Source organism: Nerophis lumbriciformis, linkage group LG11 (assembly GCF_033978685.3).
Source record: "Nerophis lumbriciformis linkage group LG11, RoL_Nlum_v2.1, whole genome shotgun sequence".
Lineage (NCBI taxonomy): Eukaryota > Metazoa > Chordata > Actinopteri > Syngnathiformes > Syngnathidae > Nerophis > Nerophis lumbriciformis.
Genome location: NC_084558.2, coordinates 41110358 through 41130925, shown reverse-complemented (window position 1 = coordinate 41130925; position 20568 = coordinate 41110358). Strand labels below are relative to the sequence as shown.

Below are 20568 nucleotides of genomic sequence, written 5' to 3'. Positions count from 1 at the left end.
TTTGATGTTCAAACTCATAAACTTTATTCTTTTTTTTGCAAATAATAATTAACTTAAAACACCTCCCTAGGGAGGCGTTCGGGTGGCATCCTGACCAGATGCCCGGACTACCTCAACTGGCTCCTCTTGATGTGGAGGAGCTCTCCCGGATGACAGAGCTTCTCACTTTCGACTCCCTGGGGATCCCGGGCCCCTTATGTGGGAGTGTACCTAATGTTGTGGCCATAAGTGTCCTGATTGGTTTGCCAGGAAGAAGCAGCAGGAGGTTCCTCCATTACGGAGGAGGAGGAGCCACAGCCCCCCTTTACTGTGAACCTCTTGCTTGCCTAACAGAATTGCTATTAGTGTATTGACTTTTATCTCATAATTATTATCATAGTCATAATTATGAAATAAAATCAAAATGATATATGTTTCTTAATTAAGAGACAAAAAGTCATAACTTTGACTTTTTATCTCAAATTGTTACTTTTTATCTCAAAATTATTATCATGGTCATAATTATGAGATACAATCAAATTTATAGATAATTCATAATTATGAGATAAAAAGTCATAATTTTGACTTTTTATCCAAAATTTGACTTTTTATCTCATAATTATTATCATAGTCATAATTATGAGATAAAATCAAAATTATATATAAATCATAATTATGAGATAAAGTCATAATTGTGACCTTTTTATCCAACATTTTTACTTTTTATCTCATAATTATTATCATAGTCATAATTATGAGATACAAACAAAATTATATATAATTAATAATTATGACATAAAAAGTCATAATTTTGACTTTTTATCTCATAATTATTATTAGTCATAATTATGAGATGAAATCAAAAATATATATAATTCATGATTGAGATAAAAACTCATAATTTTGACTTTAACTCAAATTTTGACTTTATCTCATAATTATCATAGTCATAATTATGAGATAAAATCTAAATTATATATAATTAATAATGATCAGATAAAGTCATAATTTTGACCTTTTTATCCAACATTTTTAGTTTTATCTCATAATTATTAGTCATAATTATGAGATACAATCAAAATTATATATAATTCATAATTATGAGATAAAAAGTCATAATTTTGACTTCTTATCTCATAATTATTATCAGTCCTAATCATGAGATAAAATCAAAAATATATATAATTCATGATTATGAGATAAAAACTCATAATTTTGACTTTATCTCATAACTATCATAGTCATAATTATGAGATAAAATCAAAATTATATATAATTCATAATTAAGAGACAAAAGTAATAATTTTGACTTTTTTATCTCATAATTGGGGCGGTATAGTTCAGTTGGTAGAGTGGCCGTGCCAGCAACTTGAGGGTTCCAGGTTCGATCCCCGCTTCCGCCATCCCAGTCACTGCCGTTGTGTCCTTGGGCAAGACACTTTACCCACCTGCTTTTAAATGTAACTTAGATATTGGGTTTCACTATGTAAAGCGCTTTGAGTCAATAGAGAAAAGCGCTATATAAATATAATTCACTTCACTTAACTATTATCATTGTCATAATTATGAGATACAATCAAAATGATATACCATTCATAATTATGAGATAAACAGTCATAAATGTGACTTTTTTATCTCATAATTATTATCATAGTCATAAACATTAGATACAATCTAAATTATATACAATTCATAATTGTGAGATAAAAAAAATCATAATTTTGACTTTTTAACTCACATTTGTACTTTTTTTTATCTTATAATTATCAGTCATAATTATGAGATACAATCAAAATTATATATATTTCATAATTATGAGATAAAAAGTCATAATTTTGACTTTTTATCTCAAATGTTGACTTTTTATCTCATAATTATTATCCACAGCCCCCTTTACTATGAACCTCTTGCTTGCCTAACAGAATTGCTATTGTGACATCTAGTGGACACATTTAAAACAGCAGTTTCTTTCATAAAAATAAAAAAAAAAGCAGCTCATTTTTATACTTGCAAATTCATCACGCAGGTGGGAAAAAACCTGTTAGCGGGCCGCATGTTTGACACCCCTGCCTTAGTGTGAGGCTCCAGAGAGGGACAAGCGGTAGGAAATGGATGGATCAATGTGTGGTCTATTCAAAAACATTTAAATGTGTGTAAAAATAATGTGTATAAAAGTTCAGTCAACTAAATATATTTCGACTCCCGGGGGCCCCGGACCCCTTCTGTGCGAGTGTACCTAATGTTGTGGCCAGAAGGGTCCTGATTGGTTTGCCAGCAGCAGGAGGTTCCTCCATCAAGGAGGAGGAGGAGCCACAGCCCCCCTTTACTGTGAACCTCTTGCTTGCCTAACATAATTGCTATTAGTATTTTGACTTTTATCTCATAATTATTATCGTAGTCATAATTATGAGAGATACAATCAAAATTATATATAATTCATAATTATGAGATAAAGTCATAATTTTGACTTTTTATCCAAAATTTGACTTTTTATCTCATAATTATTGTAGTTATAATTATGAGATACAATCAAAATTATATATAAATCATAACTATGAGATAGTCATAATTGTGACCTTTTCATCCAAAATGTTTTACTTTTTATTTCATAATTATTATCAGTCATAATTATGAGATACAATCAAAATTATATATAATTCATAATTATGAGATAAAAAGTCATAATTTTGACTTTTTATCTATCTCATAATTATTATCAGTCATAATATTGAGATAAAATCAAAAATATATATAATTCATGATTATGAGATAAAAACTCATAATTTTGACTTTTTAACTCAAAATTTGACATTATCTCATAATTATTATAGTCAAAATTATGAGATACAATCAACATGATATATATATTTCATAATTATGAGATAAAATCATAATTGTGATCTTTTTATCCAAAATTTGACTTTTTATCTCATAATTATCATAGTCATAATTATGAGATAAAATCAAAATTATATATAATTCATAATTAAGAGACAAAAGTAATAATTTTCACTTTTTTTTATCTAATAATTATTATCATTGTCATAATTATGAGATACAATCAAAATGATATATAATTCATAATTACGAGATAAACAGTCATAATTTTGACTGTTTATCTCATAATTATTATCATAGTCATAATTATGAGATAAAATCTAAATTATATATAATTCATAATTGTGAGATAAAAAATCATTATTTTGACTTTTTAACTCACATTTTTACTTTTTTTAAATCTTATAATTATCAGTCCTAATTATGAGATACAATCAAAATTATATATATTTTATAATTATGAGATAAAAAGTCATGATTTAGACTTTTTATCTCATAATTATTATCCACAGCCCCCTTTACTGTGAACCTCTTGCTTGCCTAACAGAATTGCTATTGTGACATCCAGTGGACACATTTAGAACAGCAGTTTCTTTTATTAAAAAAAAAAAAAAAAAAAAGCAGCTCATTTTTATACTTGCAAATTCATCACGCGGGTGGGAAAAAAAACGTGTTAGCTTTGACACCCCGCCTTAGTGTGAGGCTCCAGAGAGGGACAAACTAGGAAATGGATGGATCAATGTGTGGTCTATTCAAAAACATTTAAATGTGTGTAAAAATAATGTATATAAAAGTTCAGTCAACTAAATATTTTTCGACTCCCCAGGGGCCCCGGGCCCCTTATGTGCGAGTGTACCTAATGTTGTGGCCAGAAGGGTCCTGATTGGTTTGCCAGGAAGAAGCAGCAGGAGGTTCCTCCATCAAGGAAGAGGAAGAGGAGGAGGAGGAGCGCACTCGCACTCAGCCGTCCGCGGGAAAAGTGTCGGCCAGGTGCCGGGTGATGGACGGCGGGTAGACGCGGCCATGGCGGCGGACTCTAGCGGCAGGATCACCCCGGAGATGCTGCAGGAGACCCTGCAGTACTACAACCTGAGCCGGCAGGACTTCATCAGCACCTACAACATCCAGCCTCTGGTCTACGTGCCCGAGCTGCCCCGCGGCGCCAAGACCGCCTTCGTGCTGATGTACGCGCTCATCTTCCTGCTGGCGCTGGCCGGCAACAGTCTGGTCATCTGCGTGGTGCTGAAGAAGAGAGCCGTGCACACCAACACCGACATCTTCATCTGCTCCCTGGCCGTCAGCGACCTGCTCATCACCTTCTTCTGCGTGCCCTTCACCCTGCTGCAGAACATCTCCTCCGAGTGGTTCGGAGGTCAGTTTGCTCTTACTTCTTTTTTGCTTTTTTCTTTACCAACAACTGGCGCGCCCACTACGACTTAGCGTCGCCGTCAGGAGGTCGTTAGTCCCCGTTATGTGATAAAGTATTCATTGTGAGGTTAAAAGTCACGATGGTGAGATAAGAAAGTCAAAAGTATGAGATAAAAAGTCAACTATGAGATCAATCGAAATTATGAAACAAACAGCCATGATTATGAGATAAACCAGTCGAAATTATGAAATACTCGTAATTATGAGATAACATCAAAATTATATATAATTCATAATTATAAGATAAAAAGTCAACATTTAGATTTTTTATCTCATACTTATGAGATACAATCAAAATGATATATAATTCAGAATTACGTGATAAAAAGTAATCATTTTGACTTTTTGTCTCATTATTATTATAGTCATAATTATGAGATACAATGAAAATGATATATAATTCATAATTATGAGATAAAGTCATTATTGTGACCTTTTCATCCAAAATTTGACTTATCTCATAATTATTATCATAGTCATAATTATGAGATACAATCAAAATTATATCCATCCATCAATTTTCTACCGCTTATTCCCTTCGGGGTCGCGGGGGGGTGCTGGAGCCTATCTCAGCTACAATCGGGCGGAAGGCGGGGTACACCCTGGACAAGTCGCTACCTCATCGCAGGGCCAACACAGATAGACAAACAACATTCACACACTAGGGCCAATTTAGTGTTGCCAATCAACCTATCCCCAGGTGCATGTCTTTGGAGGTGGGAGGAAGCCGGAGTACCTGGAGGGAACCCACGCAGTCACGGGGAGAACATGCAAACTCCACACAGAAAGATCCCGAGCCCGGGATTGAACTCAGGACCATCATATTGTGAGGCAGACGCACTAACCCCTCTGCCACGTATATAATTCATAATTATGAGATAAGAAGTCATAATTTTGACTTTTTTTCTCATAATTATCAGTCAGAATTATGAGGTACCATCAAAATGATATATAATTCATAATTATGAGATAAAAAGTCATAATTTTGACTTTTTATCCAAAATTTGACTTTATCATAGTCATAATTATGAGATAAAATCAAAATTACATACAGTATAATTCATAATTATGAGATAAAAAGTCATAATTTTGACTTTTTAATCCAAAATTCGGCTTTTTATTTCATAATTATCATAGTCATAATTATGAGATACAATCAAAATTATATATAATTCATAATTATGAGATTAAAAAGTCAAAATTATGACTTTTTCTCCAAAATTGGACTTATCTCCTAATTATTATCATAGTCATAATTATGAGGTGAAAATCCAAATGATATATAATTCATAATTATGAGATAAAAATTCATAATTTTGACTTTTTATCTCATAATTATTATAGTCATAATTATGAGATCAAATCAAAATGATATATAATTCATAATTATGAGATAAAAAGTCATGATTGTGACCTTTTCATCCAAAATTTGACTTTTATCTCATAATTATCAAAGCCATAATTATGAGATAAAATCAAAATTATATATAATTCATAATTAAGAGACAAAAGTCATGATTTAGACTTTTTATCTCATAATTACAAGATACAATCAAAAATGATAAATAATTCATAATTACGAGATAAAAAGTCATAATTTTGACTTTTTGTCTCATAGTCAAAATTATGAGATAAAATCAAAACTATATATAATTCATAATTATGAGATAAAAAAAGGTCATAATTTAGACTTTTTAACTCAAATTTTGAATTTTTATCTCATAATTATTATCATAGTCAGAATTATGAGATGAAAATCCAAATGATATATAATTCAGAATTATGAGAAAAAGTAATACATTTTACTTTTTATCTCATAATTATGAGATACAATCAAAATGATATATAATTCATAATTATGAGATAAAAAGTCATAATTTTGACTTTTTATCTCATAATTATTATGAGATAAAAATATAAATATAAATAATATATAATTCATAATTATGAGATAAAAAGTCTTAATTTTGACTTAACTCAAATTTAGACTTTATCTCATAATTATTATCATTGTCATAATTATGAGATACAATCAAAATTATGTATAATTCATGATTATGAGATAAAAAGTCATAATTTTGACTTTTTATCTCATAATTATTATCAGTCATAATTATGAGATAAAATTTAAATTATATATAATTCATAATTATGAGATACAGTCTTAATTTTGACTTTTTAACTCAAATTTTGACTATCTCATAATTATTATCATAGTCATAATTATGAGATACAATAAACATTATGTATAATACATGATTATGAGAGTCATAATTTTTACTTTTTATCTCATAATTATTATCATAGTCATAATTATGTGATACAATCTAAATTATATATAATTCATAATTAAAAGACAAAAAGTCATAATTTTGACTTTTTATCTCATAATTATTATCAGAGTCATAATCATGAGATAAAATGAAAATATATATAATTCATAATCATGAGCTAAAAAGTAAATTTTGACTTATCTGAAATGTTGACGTTTTATTTCGTAATTATTAAATATATATATATATATATATATATATATATATATATATATATATATATATATAGTAGCTGAGATAGGCTCCAGCGCCCCCCGCGACCCCAAAGGGAATAAGCGGTAGAAATATATATATATATATATATACACATTGAAATGTGGTCATTTCCCAACCAACAACGTGGATCCAACATCAGCGTTGTCTCAATTTACAACTATTTAGCAAGGTTGTTTCAAAGTCACTTTTAAAGGACATGTACGTAGAATCAACGTTGTATCAATGTCTTGTGCTTGCTGGGTTTCCTCATTTCGACTTCCTTATCTTTTCAGCTCATTACTGTGACTTTTTATCCCACTTATGTTTTTGTTGTGGCAGAAACAGGCTCTTAGATCATGTGGATGTGCTAATTGGCTGTGGGAGGTAGTGATGCTCAGTCCTGCGCTGCACTGAAATACACAAATAAAAGGAAGAAGCGCTGCAAAATGATGACATATAAATGAGTGGTTCTTGCACTTTTTTCCACAAAGAACCACCTCAGAAAAAACTTGGTTTTCCATTAACCACCAAAAATACAGTAGCATAGTAGGCCTAAGTATTCATTCAAAACAAGGCGGAGGTTTTATTTAACAGGTATATTTCATATGTTTGGCCACTTACATTACACACAGTTTGAACAGTAACACTGTGTTTAAATATTTGCATAACCACTAGATGGAGTCTTCATGCCACAGTTTGAGAATCCATCAATCCATCCATTTTCTACCGCTTATTCCCTTCGGAATCTAAATTATACAAAAAAAGTTTGTTGACAAAGTGGTGACCATCCTTGTTTGTGAATGACTGAGCATTTCATGGAAGCTGCTTTTATACCCAATCATGGCACCCACCTGTTCCCAATCAGCCTGTTCACCTGTGGTATGTTCCAAATAAGTGTCTGATGAGCATTCCTCAACTTTCTGTCTTTTTTGCCACGTGTGCCAGCTTTTTTGAAACATGTTGCAAAAAATAGCCCAATAGTTGGACACCAGTGCAATTTGATTATTAGAATGCCATAGGGCAGTGCTTCTCAATTACTTTTTTTTATTAAATATAATTACATTTAGGTTGATCAGCAACATTAACTCAGGAGCACAATATTTAAAAAACTTTAACCTACGAAACAAAAATCAATACAACTTTTTAATTATTTTTTTTTTCACAATGAGGAAGTCAGGTTTAATGTCTACAATGAACACGTTTTGTAGTGCACTGCTTTTTGGAGCATGATGTCCACACATTGTAATGTCCACTGTTATTATGTATTTTACTATGTACGCCTTTTATATTTCCTGTATTATCTATTATTACAAACCCCGTTTCCATATGAGTTGGGAAATTGTGTTAGATGTAAATATAAATGGAATACAATGATTTGCAAATCCTTTTCAACCCATATTCAATTGAATGCACTACAAAGACAAGATATTTGATGTTCAAACACATAAAATTTGTTTTTTTTGGGCAAATAATAATTAACTTAGAATTTCATGGCTGCAACACGTGCCAAAGTAGTTGGGAAAGGGCATGTTCACCACTGTGTTACACGGCCTTTCCTTTTAACAACACTCAAACGTTTGGGAACTGAGGAGACACATTTTTTTAAGCTTCTCAGGTAGAATTCTTTCCATTCTTGCTTGATGTACAGCTTAAGTTGTTCAACAGTCCGGTGGTCTCTGTTGTGGTATTTTAGGCTTCATAATGCGCCACACATTTTCAATGGGAGACAGGTCTGGACTACAGGCAGGCCAGTCTAGTACCCGCACTCTTTTACTATGAAGCCATGTTGATAACACATGGCTTGGCATTGTCTTGCTGAAATAAGCAGGGGCGTCCATGGTAACGTTGCTTGGATGGCAACATATGTTGCTCCAAAACCTGTATGTACCTTTCAGCATTAATGGCGCCTTCACAGATGTGTAAGTTACCCATGTCTTGGGCACTAATACACCCCCATAACATCACAGATGCTGGCTTTTGAACTTTGCGCCTATAACAATCCGGATGGTTGTTTTCCTCTTTGGTCCAGAGGACACGACGTCCAGTTTCCAAAAACAATTTGAAATGTGGACTCGTCAGACCACAGAACACTTTTACACTTTGTATCGGTCCATCTTAGATGAGCTCAGGCCCAGTGAAGCCGACAGCGTTTCTGGGTGTTGTTGATAAACGTTTTTCGCCTTGCATATGAGAGTTTTAACTTGCACTTACAGATGTAGCGACCAACTGTAGTTACTGACAGTGGGTTTCTGAAGTGTTCCTGAGCCCATGAGGTGATATCCTTTACACACTGATGTCGCTTGTTGATGCAGTACAGCCTGAGGGATCGAAGGTCACGGGCTTAGCTGCTTACGTGCAGGGATTTCTCCAGATTCTCTGAACCCTTTGATGATATTACGGACCGTAGATGGTGAAATCCTTAAATGTTGGTTGAGAAAGGTTTTTCTTAAACTGTTCAACAATTTGCTCACGCATTTGTTGACAAAGTGGTGACCCTCGCCCCATCCTTGTTTGTGAATGACTGAGCATTTCATGGAATCTACTTTTATACCCAATCATGGCACCCACCTGTTCCCAATTTGCATGTTCACCTGTGGGATGTTCCAAATAAGTGTTTGATGAGCATTCCTCAACTTTATCAGTCTTTATTGCCACCTTTCCCAACTTCTTTGTCAAATGTTGCTGGCATCTAATTCTAAAGTTAATGATTATTTGCAAAAAAAAAATGTTTATCAGTTTGAACATCAAATATGTTGTCTTTGTAGCATATTCAACTGAATATGGGTTGAAAATGATTTGCAAATCATTGTATTCCGTTTATATTTACATCTAACACAATTTCCCAACTCATATGGAAACGGGGTTTGCACTTTGAACTGTTTTATATTTTAATTTGTATCCTGTAAAGCGTCTGAGTACACTGAAAAGCGCTATACCAACTAAAATGTATTATTATTATGATACTGATAAAGCATGTTTTATCAGTATCATCAGTTTTAAGCTGTATCACATTGCCACCACCTGTAACACAAAATTTAAGATTTAAAAAAAAATTAAATTTAGTTTTAACTGATTTACATTTATATGGCTTTAGCATATTTCATATACATAATGTATGTGATAATTATAAATTTAAAAAAAAAAATGCATATTTCGGTTAATTTAAAATATATATATTTGAAAAAAAAATATTCTATTATTAATGCATTGTTTGAATTTTTTAAATATATCTTCATTAGTACGCAAAAATATATGTTTTTTTTATTTACCATGTACCTTTGTGTACTCTCGTGACCGAAAAATATTTTTCTATTTTTTAGGAATTATGTATCAAATTCTTTACTGCATAAAAATGTATAAACTTGCCCTTGTGACCAGTAAAATATTTTTTAATGTGCTGTAAAAAGCTATCAGTACGACAACAAAAAACTCTTAAAGGGGAACATTATCACAATTTCAGAAGGGTTAAAACCATTAAAAATCAGTTCCCAGTGGCTTATTTTATTTTTCGAAGTTTTTTTCAAAATTTTACCCATCACGCAATATCCCTAAAAAAAGCTTCAAAGTGCCTGATTTTAACCATCGTTATATACACCCGTCCATTTTCCTGTGACGTCACACAGTGATGCCAATACAAACAAACAGCAAGGTATAGCGACATTAGCTTGGATTCAGACTCGGATTTCAGCGGCTTAACACTGTCTGATAAGATAATTACTAACAACTATGAACTAGGTTTACAGCATATGAAATACATTTGGCAACAACATGCACTTTGAGAGTGCAGACAGCCCATTTCAGGCGCGCTAAGAACATATATTTTTCCACGATTTCAGCACTCAGGTTAACCATACCTAAATAGACACAAAATACTGCATTACACAAGACTACCCGAATGTACTCGAATAATTGAAAAAATTTTATGTTTTTAAGCTAAATTATTGGTAAACACAGTTTATGTATAATAATTTACGGAAAACCGCGAGTAATGAATAAAGTTTTCATCAATTAATATATTCTGTAGACATACCCTCATCCGCTCTCTTTTCCTGAAAGCTGATCTGTCCAGTTTTGGAGTTGATGTCAGCAGGCCAGGGAAGCTAGGGTCGATATTCTTCTCTTGATCATCTTCGGTGGCATAAGGGACGGTGTGAGCCAAGACATCCAGGGGGTTTAGCTCGCTCGTCTGCGGGAACAAACTGCCACCATTGCTTGCCGTGCTACCGAGGTCCTTTGTCCCTGAATTGCTCACACACTCCGGCAGATTCAATGGGGGTCTGGCGGCAGATTTCTTTGACTTTATCGTTGGAAATGCATCTGCTTTGAGTGTCGCAGGATATCCACACATTCTTGCCATCTCTGTCGTAGCATAGCTTTCGTCGGTAAAGTGTGCGGAACAAACGACTGACCATTTCGTCGGCTTTCCCCACAGCCTCGTATTTTGAACAAATTTCGTCCAATTTCTTGCCACTTTCGCATCTTTGGGCCACTGGTGCAACTTGAATCCGTCCCTGTTCGCGTTGTTACACCCTCCGACAACACACCGACGAAAGTGAGAAAATGGCGGATTGCTTCCCGATGTGACGTCACAACGTGACGTCATCGCTCCGAGAGCGAATAAAAGAAAGGCGTTTAATTCGCCAAAATTCACCCATTTAGAGTTCGGAAATCGGTTAAAAAAAATATATGGTCTTTTTTCTGCAACATCAAGGTATATATTGACGCTTACATAGGTCTGGTGATAATGTTCCCCTTTAAGATTTTTGTAATAGATGTATTTAATCGAATTGTTTTCCTGAAGCCAATAATCAGTTTTCATATTCTCTTCCTCCAGCATCAATAATAACAACTACCTGACTTCCAGCTTCAATTTGCTATTAAAGTTAACAAAACCGCGTGTATCGACTTGGAAAAAGATGAGGAGCCTAGTTGACAAAATGTAACCTTAAAAAAAAAAAAAAAAATAGCATTGAGGTAAAACAAATGGTTAGAAAAGCAGTTCTATGGTGCGTTCATACATTAAATAATACAAAAAATCTCATTGACCTTACGTGCACGCAGCTTTTTTAGACCTCATGAAACAGACGGTGTGGACTGGAATAAAAGCGATGGATGACTCACTGAAGCTTTTAAATGAAATTATGGGAAGGGGGAGACATAACCACTGCAGGTGATTATGTTCCAACACATCTTGTGATTGGGGGAAAACATAAAGAACATACTCATAAACAGCTGTAAATAATGCCTTTTTTTTTTTTTTTTTACCATTTCCAATACTAAAATGTGGATTCTTTTTGTTATTTAACACATTTTAAATTCACTTTTAAGCAACGACTGGCATACTGTCCTCCTGCTTGAAAATGAGACATAACTGTTGCATTCATAGCTGCAGCCTGGGGCCTCAAAGTGGGGCTCTGGTAACATCATTTATGAATACAATTACATCATTAATGTTATTTATACAATTAACATAGCCGTGAAAGATTCATAAAAAAAAGTTGCTTGAATCCAATTAAAAAAAATGTCTAAGACTAAATACACCCCCTATCAAAAATAGAAAAATGGTTCGTTCCACACTTCACATAACACAGACGTCATAATGCCATCAAACCTCACCTTTAGGCATTTACACGCAGCACCAACATTTTGTAACAAGAAACGTATGCACAAGTTCCACAAACATAGTTGTGGTGCATTCAAGGACCCTTGATGAAAGTTAGAAACCGAGGCATTGCTTGTTTTTACAGTTGGGGAAACTTAACAAATCATATATTACGATTTTTATTATTAATTTATGATAACACAGTGTGTGAATCAGAGTCTCTCCTTCACACACAGTAAGATATAATAAAATAAAAAATAGAATAAAATAATACTACTAAATAAAAGGGAGATTATTCCTCATCTGCGTCTGGGCGTAGGTCAAGAGAGTTGACATACAGCAAAAAAGGGCTGCATGAGCTTCTAATTGATGTTTTTAAATATGTTTTAAAAGGCAAGCTTCAACCAAATCCATGCACTAATGAGTATTTTATTGCATGTAAACATGCCAAGTGCGTGTGTATGGGGCCGGGGGAGCCCAGAATTTGGTGCTAGGCCACCTGCTGCAGCGCTCTTTTCAATCCTGCAAATAGCGCCATCAAACCGCTTTCTATTTAAGATACCAACAAAAAAATAATTAACAGCAAGGGAAATACATTTGCGAGCATGCCAAATAGTGTTGCACCTGCTGTTGATGCTAAGATATCTAAGCAGAACAACACCTCAGCTGTATGTGTGCCAAAGTCAATGAGTATCATATCTAAAACGGTTTGTCATTCTGCCTGCATCAAGCCTGAAAGAAACTTTGATCCACTGCTGACGAGCTAATGTTTGTTGCAGGCGTTCTGGTGTGCAAGACGGTTCCTTTCGTGCAGACCACGGCGGTGGTGACGGGCATCCTCACCATGACCTGCATCGCCATCGAGAGATACCAGGGCATCGTTTTCCCTCTACGAATGAGGCGACAGTCCACGTCCAAAAGGGCGTACAAGATGCTGGGTATTTACGTCGACGCGTACCGTATTTTTCGGACTATAAGTCGCAGTTTTTTTCATAGTTTGGCCGGGGGTGCGACTTATACTCAGGAGCGACTTATGTGTGAAATTATTAACACATTAGCGTAAAATATCAAATAATATTATTTACCTCATTCACGTAAGAGACTAGACGTATAAGATTTCATGGGATTTAGCGATTAGGAGTGACAGATTGTTTGGTAAACGTATAGCATGTTCTATATGTTATAGTTATTTGAATGACTCTTACCATAATATGTTACGTTAACATACCAGGCACGTTCTCAGTTGGTTATTTATGCCTCATATAACGTACACTTATTCAGCCTGTTGTTCACTATTCTTTATTTATTTTAAATTGCCTTTCAAATGTCTATTCTTGGTGTTGGCTTTTATCAAATAAATTTCCCCAAAAAATGCGACTTATATGTTTTTTTCCTTCTTTATTATGCATTTTCGGCCGGAGTATAAGTCAAATTTTTGGGGAAATTTATTTGATAAAACCCAACACCAAGAATAGACATTTGAAAGGCAATTTAAAATAAATAAAGAATGAATAAGTGTACGTTATATGAGGCATAAATAACCAACTGAGAACGTGCCTGGTATGTTAACGTAACATATTATGGTAAGAGTCATTCACATAACTATAACATATAGAACATGCTATACGTTTACCAAACAATCTGTCACTCCTAATCGCTAAATCCCATGAAATCTTATACGTCTAGTCTCTTACGTGGATGAGCTAAATAATATTATTTGATATTTTACGCTAATGTGTTAATAATTTCACACATAAGTCGCTCCTGAGTATAAGTCGCACCCCCGGCCAAACTATGAAAAAAACTGCGACTTATAGTCCGAAAAATACGGTATATGTTTTTTTCCTTCTTTATTATGCATTTTCGGCCGGTGCGATTTATAATCCGGAGCGATTTCTATACTCTGAAAAATACGGTAGTCTCTTACATGAATGAGATAAATATTATTATTTTATATTTTACGGTATAAAATATATAATAATTAATAATTTCAGACATAAATCGCTCCAGAGTATAAATCACACCGGCCAAACTACGAAAAAAACTGATTTATAATCCGAAAAATACGGTAATCGTTTTAAGTGATTTTTGACCTGTTGTGGTGTCTTGTTGTAATTATTATTCTAACTTTGTTTGTGCCGCCCTCCTTGTCAGGTCGCTCTTGAAAAATAGATTTTTAATCTCAATCTGGTTAAAGAAAGGAAATTGAGGAAAGGGTGAAACTAGGTGTGCCAAGTTTGTGGCATCGTATTGAAAAAGACTAGAGCAGGCCTGGGCAATTATTTTGACTCAGGGGGCCACATTTAGAGGACAAAAATTTGTCGGGTCCGGTATATCTATTTTTAGGAACACTAACACAAAACCTCACAATAATGTGTGATTGAATGCTAAAAACGTTACGACAGACCGCCTTAAAAAACGTAATGGAATTTTACATTTTTCTATGACGGATAAAATACTGAATATTGACAACATATGAATGTCACACCCCCTTTCGATCGACATTTTACAATCAAGTGAAACGCAACAAAAATGCAACAAACAGTGAAATATGAACGCAAAGGGTACAAAATAAACCCACCTACAATCTGATATATCTGATATTTGCTGAATTTCCCCCAGGGATCAATAAAGTACTTTCTATTCTATTCTATACATCACTAAGCTTTAGAACTTTGTTGTGAAAATCTCATTCCGCGTCTGTGGAAACGCTTCCCGCCCACACTGCTTGGTGCCTTGTCTGAGCTGCTGTGATGTAGATTACCATAGTAACTAATTAGATGACCATTGTAACTAATTAGATTACCATAGTAACTGGTATGTCATCCATAAGCGCCGATTCCAACCATTGAAATACTTTGTATATTTGAAGACTTACGGTCATTAGAAAACATTACTGCACATCATAATGGCAGCTACACTTTCCATCTTAAAGATCTAAAATAATTATTTGGGAATGTCCGGCGGGCCAGATTGAAAAGCTCAACGGGCCTTAATTTGCCCAGGTCTGGACTAGAGGCTGTAATTGCTGCCAAAGGTGCATCAACTAAGTATTGCGCAAATGCATGTCATTTTTTAAAGGGGAACATTATCACAATTTCAGAAGGGTTAAAACCATTAAAAATCAGTTCCCAGTGGCTTATTTTATTTTTCGAAGTTTTTTTCAAAATTTTACCCATCACGCAATATCCCTAAAAAAAGCTTCAAAGTGCCTGATTTTAACCATCGTTATATACACCCGTCCATTTTCCTGTGACGTCACATAGTGATGCCAACTCAAACAAACATGGCGCATAGAACAGCAAGCTATAGCGACATTAGCTCGGATTCAGACTCGGATTTCAGCGGCTTAAGCGATTCAACAGATTACGCATGTATTGAAACGGATGGTTGTAGCGTGGAGGCAGGTAGCGAAAACAAAATTGAAGAAGAAACTGAAGCTATTGAGCCATATCGGTTTGAACCGCATGCAAGCTAAACCGACGAAAACGACACGACAGCCAGCGACACGGGAGAAAACGAGGACGAATTCGGCGATCGCCTTCTAACCAACGATTGGTATGTGTTTGTTTGGCATTAAAGGAAACTAACAACTATGAACTAGGTTTACAGCATATGAAATACATTTGGCAACAACATGCACTTTGAGAGTGCAGACAGCCCAGTTTTCATCAATTAATATATTCTGTAGACATACCCTCATCTGCTCTCTTTTCCTGAAAGCTGATCTGTCCAGTTTTGGAGTTGATGTCAGCAGGCCAGGGAAGCTAGGGTCGATATTCTTCTCTTGAACATCTTCGGTGGCATAAGGGACGGTGTGAGCCAAGACATCCAGGGGGTTTAGTTCGCTCGTCTGCGGGAACAAACTGCCGCCATTGCTTGCCGTGCTACCGAGGTCCTTTGTCCCTGAATTGCTCACACACTCCGGCAGATTCAATGGGGGTCTGGCGGCAGATTTCTTTGACTTTATCGTTGGAAATGCATCTGCTTTGAGTGTCGCAGGATATCCACACATTCTTGCCATCTCTGTCGTAGCATAGCTTTCGTCGGTAAAGTGTGCGGAACAAACGTCCAATTTCTTGCCACTTTCGCATCTTTGGGCCACTGGTGCAACTTGAATCCATCCCTGTTCGTGTTGTTACACCCTCCGACAACACACCGACGAGGCATGATGTCTCCAAGGTACGGAAAACAGTCGAAAAAACGGAAAATAACAGAGCTGATTTGACTCGGTGTTTGAGAAAATGTGACGTCATCGCTCCGAGAGCGAATATTAGAAAGGCGTTTAATTCGCCAAAATTCACCCATTTAGAGTTCGGAAATCGGTTAAAAAAATATATGGTCTTTTTTCTGCAACATCAAAGTATATATTGACGCTTACATAGGTCTGGTGATAATGTTCCCCTTTAAAATGTTTCTATTTTTGAATGAGCAAAAATTAAAACAAAAATCACTGTCATTATTGGTATGAGGATGAAAATGTATTTATTCCATTTTGGAATAAGGCTGTAGCATAACAAAACGTGGAAAAAGTGAAGCGCTGTAAATACTTTCCGGTTCCTCGGAATAGCTGTAAATGAGTAGAAAAAGGTACGTCCTTAGCACCTCGCAAAGTTGCGTGAGAGAGTGTCCTCCAGTGTGTGAGAGCATCTTCCATCATTAAAAGCTTTCTCGATGTGAACTTTCTGTTTTGTTGCAGGGCTCGTGTGGATGGCCTCAGTCGTTGTTGGTTCTCCTATGCTTTTTGTGCAACAGCTGAAGGTAAATCAAAGACATTTCAAACTTAAATGCACATAAAAGCCCATTTAAAATTGTTGAAAGCCTGTAGATGTGACTTTTGGATGAAAGAGAAACCAAACTGTGTCTCTCAGGTGAAGTACGACTTTGTGTACGACCACTACCACGTGTGCTGCCAGGAGATCTGGCGCTCGCTGACTCACAGGCAGGCGTACACCACCTTCATCATGGTGGCGCTGTTCCTGCTGCCCCTGGCCGCCATGCTCTTCCTCTATACCCGCATCGCCTTTGAGCTGTGGATCCGCAAGAGGGTGGGCGACTCGTCCGTGCTCAACACCATGAACGACCGCGAGCTGGTCAAGATCTCCAGGTGGGTTTGAGACGGTTTGTCCAGTTTAGTCCAAGGGAGTGTGGATGTCGGGACATAAGTCCCATGAAGACCTGGGTATACTTCAGGCTTCATCGGACTAGATGGGACAGCTCTCGTCTGAGGGGATGGTGCAGGATCCCAAGTATTTATCTTCCAAGGTAGACCATTGCCCCAGCGAGAATTGTTTCGCTCTTTTGTGGTGCGAAACGACAGTCCAGTTGGATGATTGATAATATTTAAAAACATCCATCCATCCATCCATTTTCTACTGCTTATTCCCTTCGGGGTCGCTGGAGCCTATCTCAGCTACAATCGGGTGGAAGGCGGTGTACACCCTGGACAAGTCGCCACCTCATCACAGGGCCAACACAGATAGACATATCACTGGAAATACTCATCAAGTATATAAAAAAGTTAAAGTACCACTGATAGTCACACACACTAAGTGTGGTGAAATTACTCTCTGCGTTTGACCCATCCCCTGGGAGGTGAGGGGAGCAGTGAGCAGCAACGGTGGCCGCGCCCGAGAATCATTTAGGTGATTTAACCCCCAATTCCAACCCTTGATGCTGAGTGCCAAGCAGGGAGGTAATGGGTCCTATTTTTAAAGTCTTTGGTATGACTCGGCCGGGGTTTGAACTCACGACCTACCGATCTCAGGGTGGACACTCTAATCACATACAGTACAGGCCAAAAGTTTGGACACACCTTCTCCTCATTCAATGGGTTTTCTTTATTTTCATGACAATTTACATTGTAGATTGTCACTGAAGGCATCAAAACTATGAATGAACACATGTGGAGTTATGTACTTAACAAAAAAATGTGAAATAACTGAAAACATGTTTTATATTCTAGTTTCTTCAAAATAGCCACCCTTTGCTCTGATTACTGCTTTGCACACTCTTGGCATTCTCTGGATGAGCTTCAAGTGAAAACCATCTTAAAGCTCATGTGACCAAGAGTGTGCGAAAAAGTAATCAGAGCAAAGGGTGGCTATTTTGAAGAAACTAAAATATAAAACATGTTTTCAGTTATTTCGGCGGCATTTCCAAGAGCAGCTCTCGTCATTGAAATTGGATTTTTACTTTTTAAAGATGTTTATAATTGTAGCAATGCGGTTGTCAAAGGTAAGGATTTCTGTGATTTCTGATCGTTTGTGAGGGCATCAAAGGGAAGTGGCTGCGCGTGTTGGCAGAGCAGCGCATATAGCACAGTTTAGCTTGTCATTAGTTTAGATCAGGGGTGTCAAACTGGTTTTCATTGAGGGCCATGTAGCAGTTATGGTTGCCCTCAGAGGGCCACTTTTAACAATGAGTAATATATATATATATATATATAGTAATATATGAATATACATGTGTATATATATATATATATATATATATATATATATATATATATATATATAATACATTAACAATATATGTTTTTACATAAGCTGCAAAGAAGATATTTAAATTTTACATTAAAAACTGGCAGCTCAGTTACCAGAATTTTACAGAAAAAACAGTGTTTTTACAGCATATAAAAAAATGGAAAAACAATACCACTGTTTTTAGCGGTAAAATTCAAGCAACAGAGCTGCCAGTTTGTTTTTTTACCGTAAAATCTCCTTGTTTTAATGGTTTGTTTTTTTAATTTTTTAGTATCTTACTGTATATGGAAAAACTAAACCAATGTTGATTTTACGGTAAGAAATTTTACCTTTTCAGGTGACTACCTCTCGAAGCTCATCGAGAGAATGCCAAGAGTATGCGGAAAAGTAATCAGAGCAAAGGGTGGCTATTTTGAAGAAACTAGAATATAAAACATGTTATCAGTTAATTCACCTTTTTTTGTTAAGTACATAACTCCACATGTGTTCATTCATAGTTTTGATGCTTTCAGTGACAATCTACAATGTAAATAGTCATGAAAATAAAGAAAACCCATTGAATGAGAAGAAGGTGTGTCCAAACTTTTGGCCTGTACTGTATTTCTACTTTCTAGTCAACATATCTAAACACACTTAATACAAGTCACAACCCCCTGAATAGTGAGACATAACTTGTTTTTAGGCAATAGATCTTCTGAGGGAAAAAATGCCACTTTTGAGCATAACAAGATTGTTGTAAGACACACTTTCACAATACTAGCAAGTAGAGCTAATAATAAGTTTTAATTGCTAATTTACTATTTTCAAGAAATCTTACAGAAACCATTTTGACTTGTTCTACTGGCTCATTACAAGCAAAAATAACTTGTAATGAGCAAAAAAATCTGCCAAGTCAAAAGTTGTCTCAATAAGATTTCTTGAAATAGGAAATCAGCAATTAAAACCTTTTTTGTTAGCTCTATTTGCTACAGTATTGTGAAGTTGTGTGTCTTAGAACTAATGCTGAAAAGTAGCATTGTCTAAAAGCAAGTTATGTCTCACTGAAAATCGGCTATTCAGAGGATTGTGATATTATGACGAGAAATTTCAAATATACACTTGGTGAGATTGGGAGTTTTCCCCAAGTGTTTGTAGCTAATAAACAATGGATGTCTCCTTCCTGATGATAGGAGAATGAGGAATAGCTTTCACATCCTCTTGGCAGAAGGTTGAGATGGATGCTATAGAACAGGTGTGTCACACTCCTTTTCATTTGAGGGCCACATGGCAGTTATAGCTGCCCTCAGAGAGCCGCTTGTAACGGCAAATAATATATGCATTTGCCTATGCATATGGTTATTATGTATATTTTTTACATACACTAAAAAAGTTAAATATGTAGATTTTACACCCAAAAACTGGAAACTCACTCACCAGAATTTTACTGTAAAATATGCAGTGTTATTTACAACATAATACAGTACCACCGTTTTTTTACAGGAAGAAATATGCAATCTTAGTTGCCGGAATTTGAAATTTTACTGTGTTTTTTTTTATAACGTATTCCTGTAACTGGAATAATAGTACCACTGTTTTTTTTTTTAATTCTGGCAACATGAAGTGCCAGTTTTTTATCGTATAGGAAATGTGGTAGCATTTTTCCATTTACAGTAATACATTAAAAATAACCGTAGATTTTACAGCAAAAAACTGGCAGCTCATTCAACAT

The 20568-nt window shown here is 35.3% G+C and overlaps 1 protein-coding gene across 1 annotated transcript in view; it reads left to right on the top strand.

The window, feature by feature from the left end:
* Positions 1 to 3544: 3544 nt before the first annotated feature.
* qrfprb (pyroglutamylated RFamide peptide receptor b) overlaps positions 3545 to 20568 on the top strand; it is a 28441-nt gene continuing 11417 nt past the window's right edge. The window contains exons 1-4 of the mRNA XM_061966586.2: positions 3545 to 4189; positions 13155 to 13313; positions 17075 to 17136; positions 17247 to 17482. Coding sequence (XP_061822570.2) covers positions 3841 to 4189; positions 13155 to 13313; positions 17075 to 17136; positions 17247 to 17482 — 806 coding nt within the window. The 5' untranslated portion in view covers positions 3545 to 3840. The remainder of the gene's footprint in view (positions 4190 to 13154; positions 13314 to 17074; positions 17137 to 17246; positions 17483 to 20568) is intronic.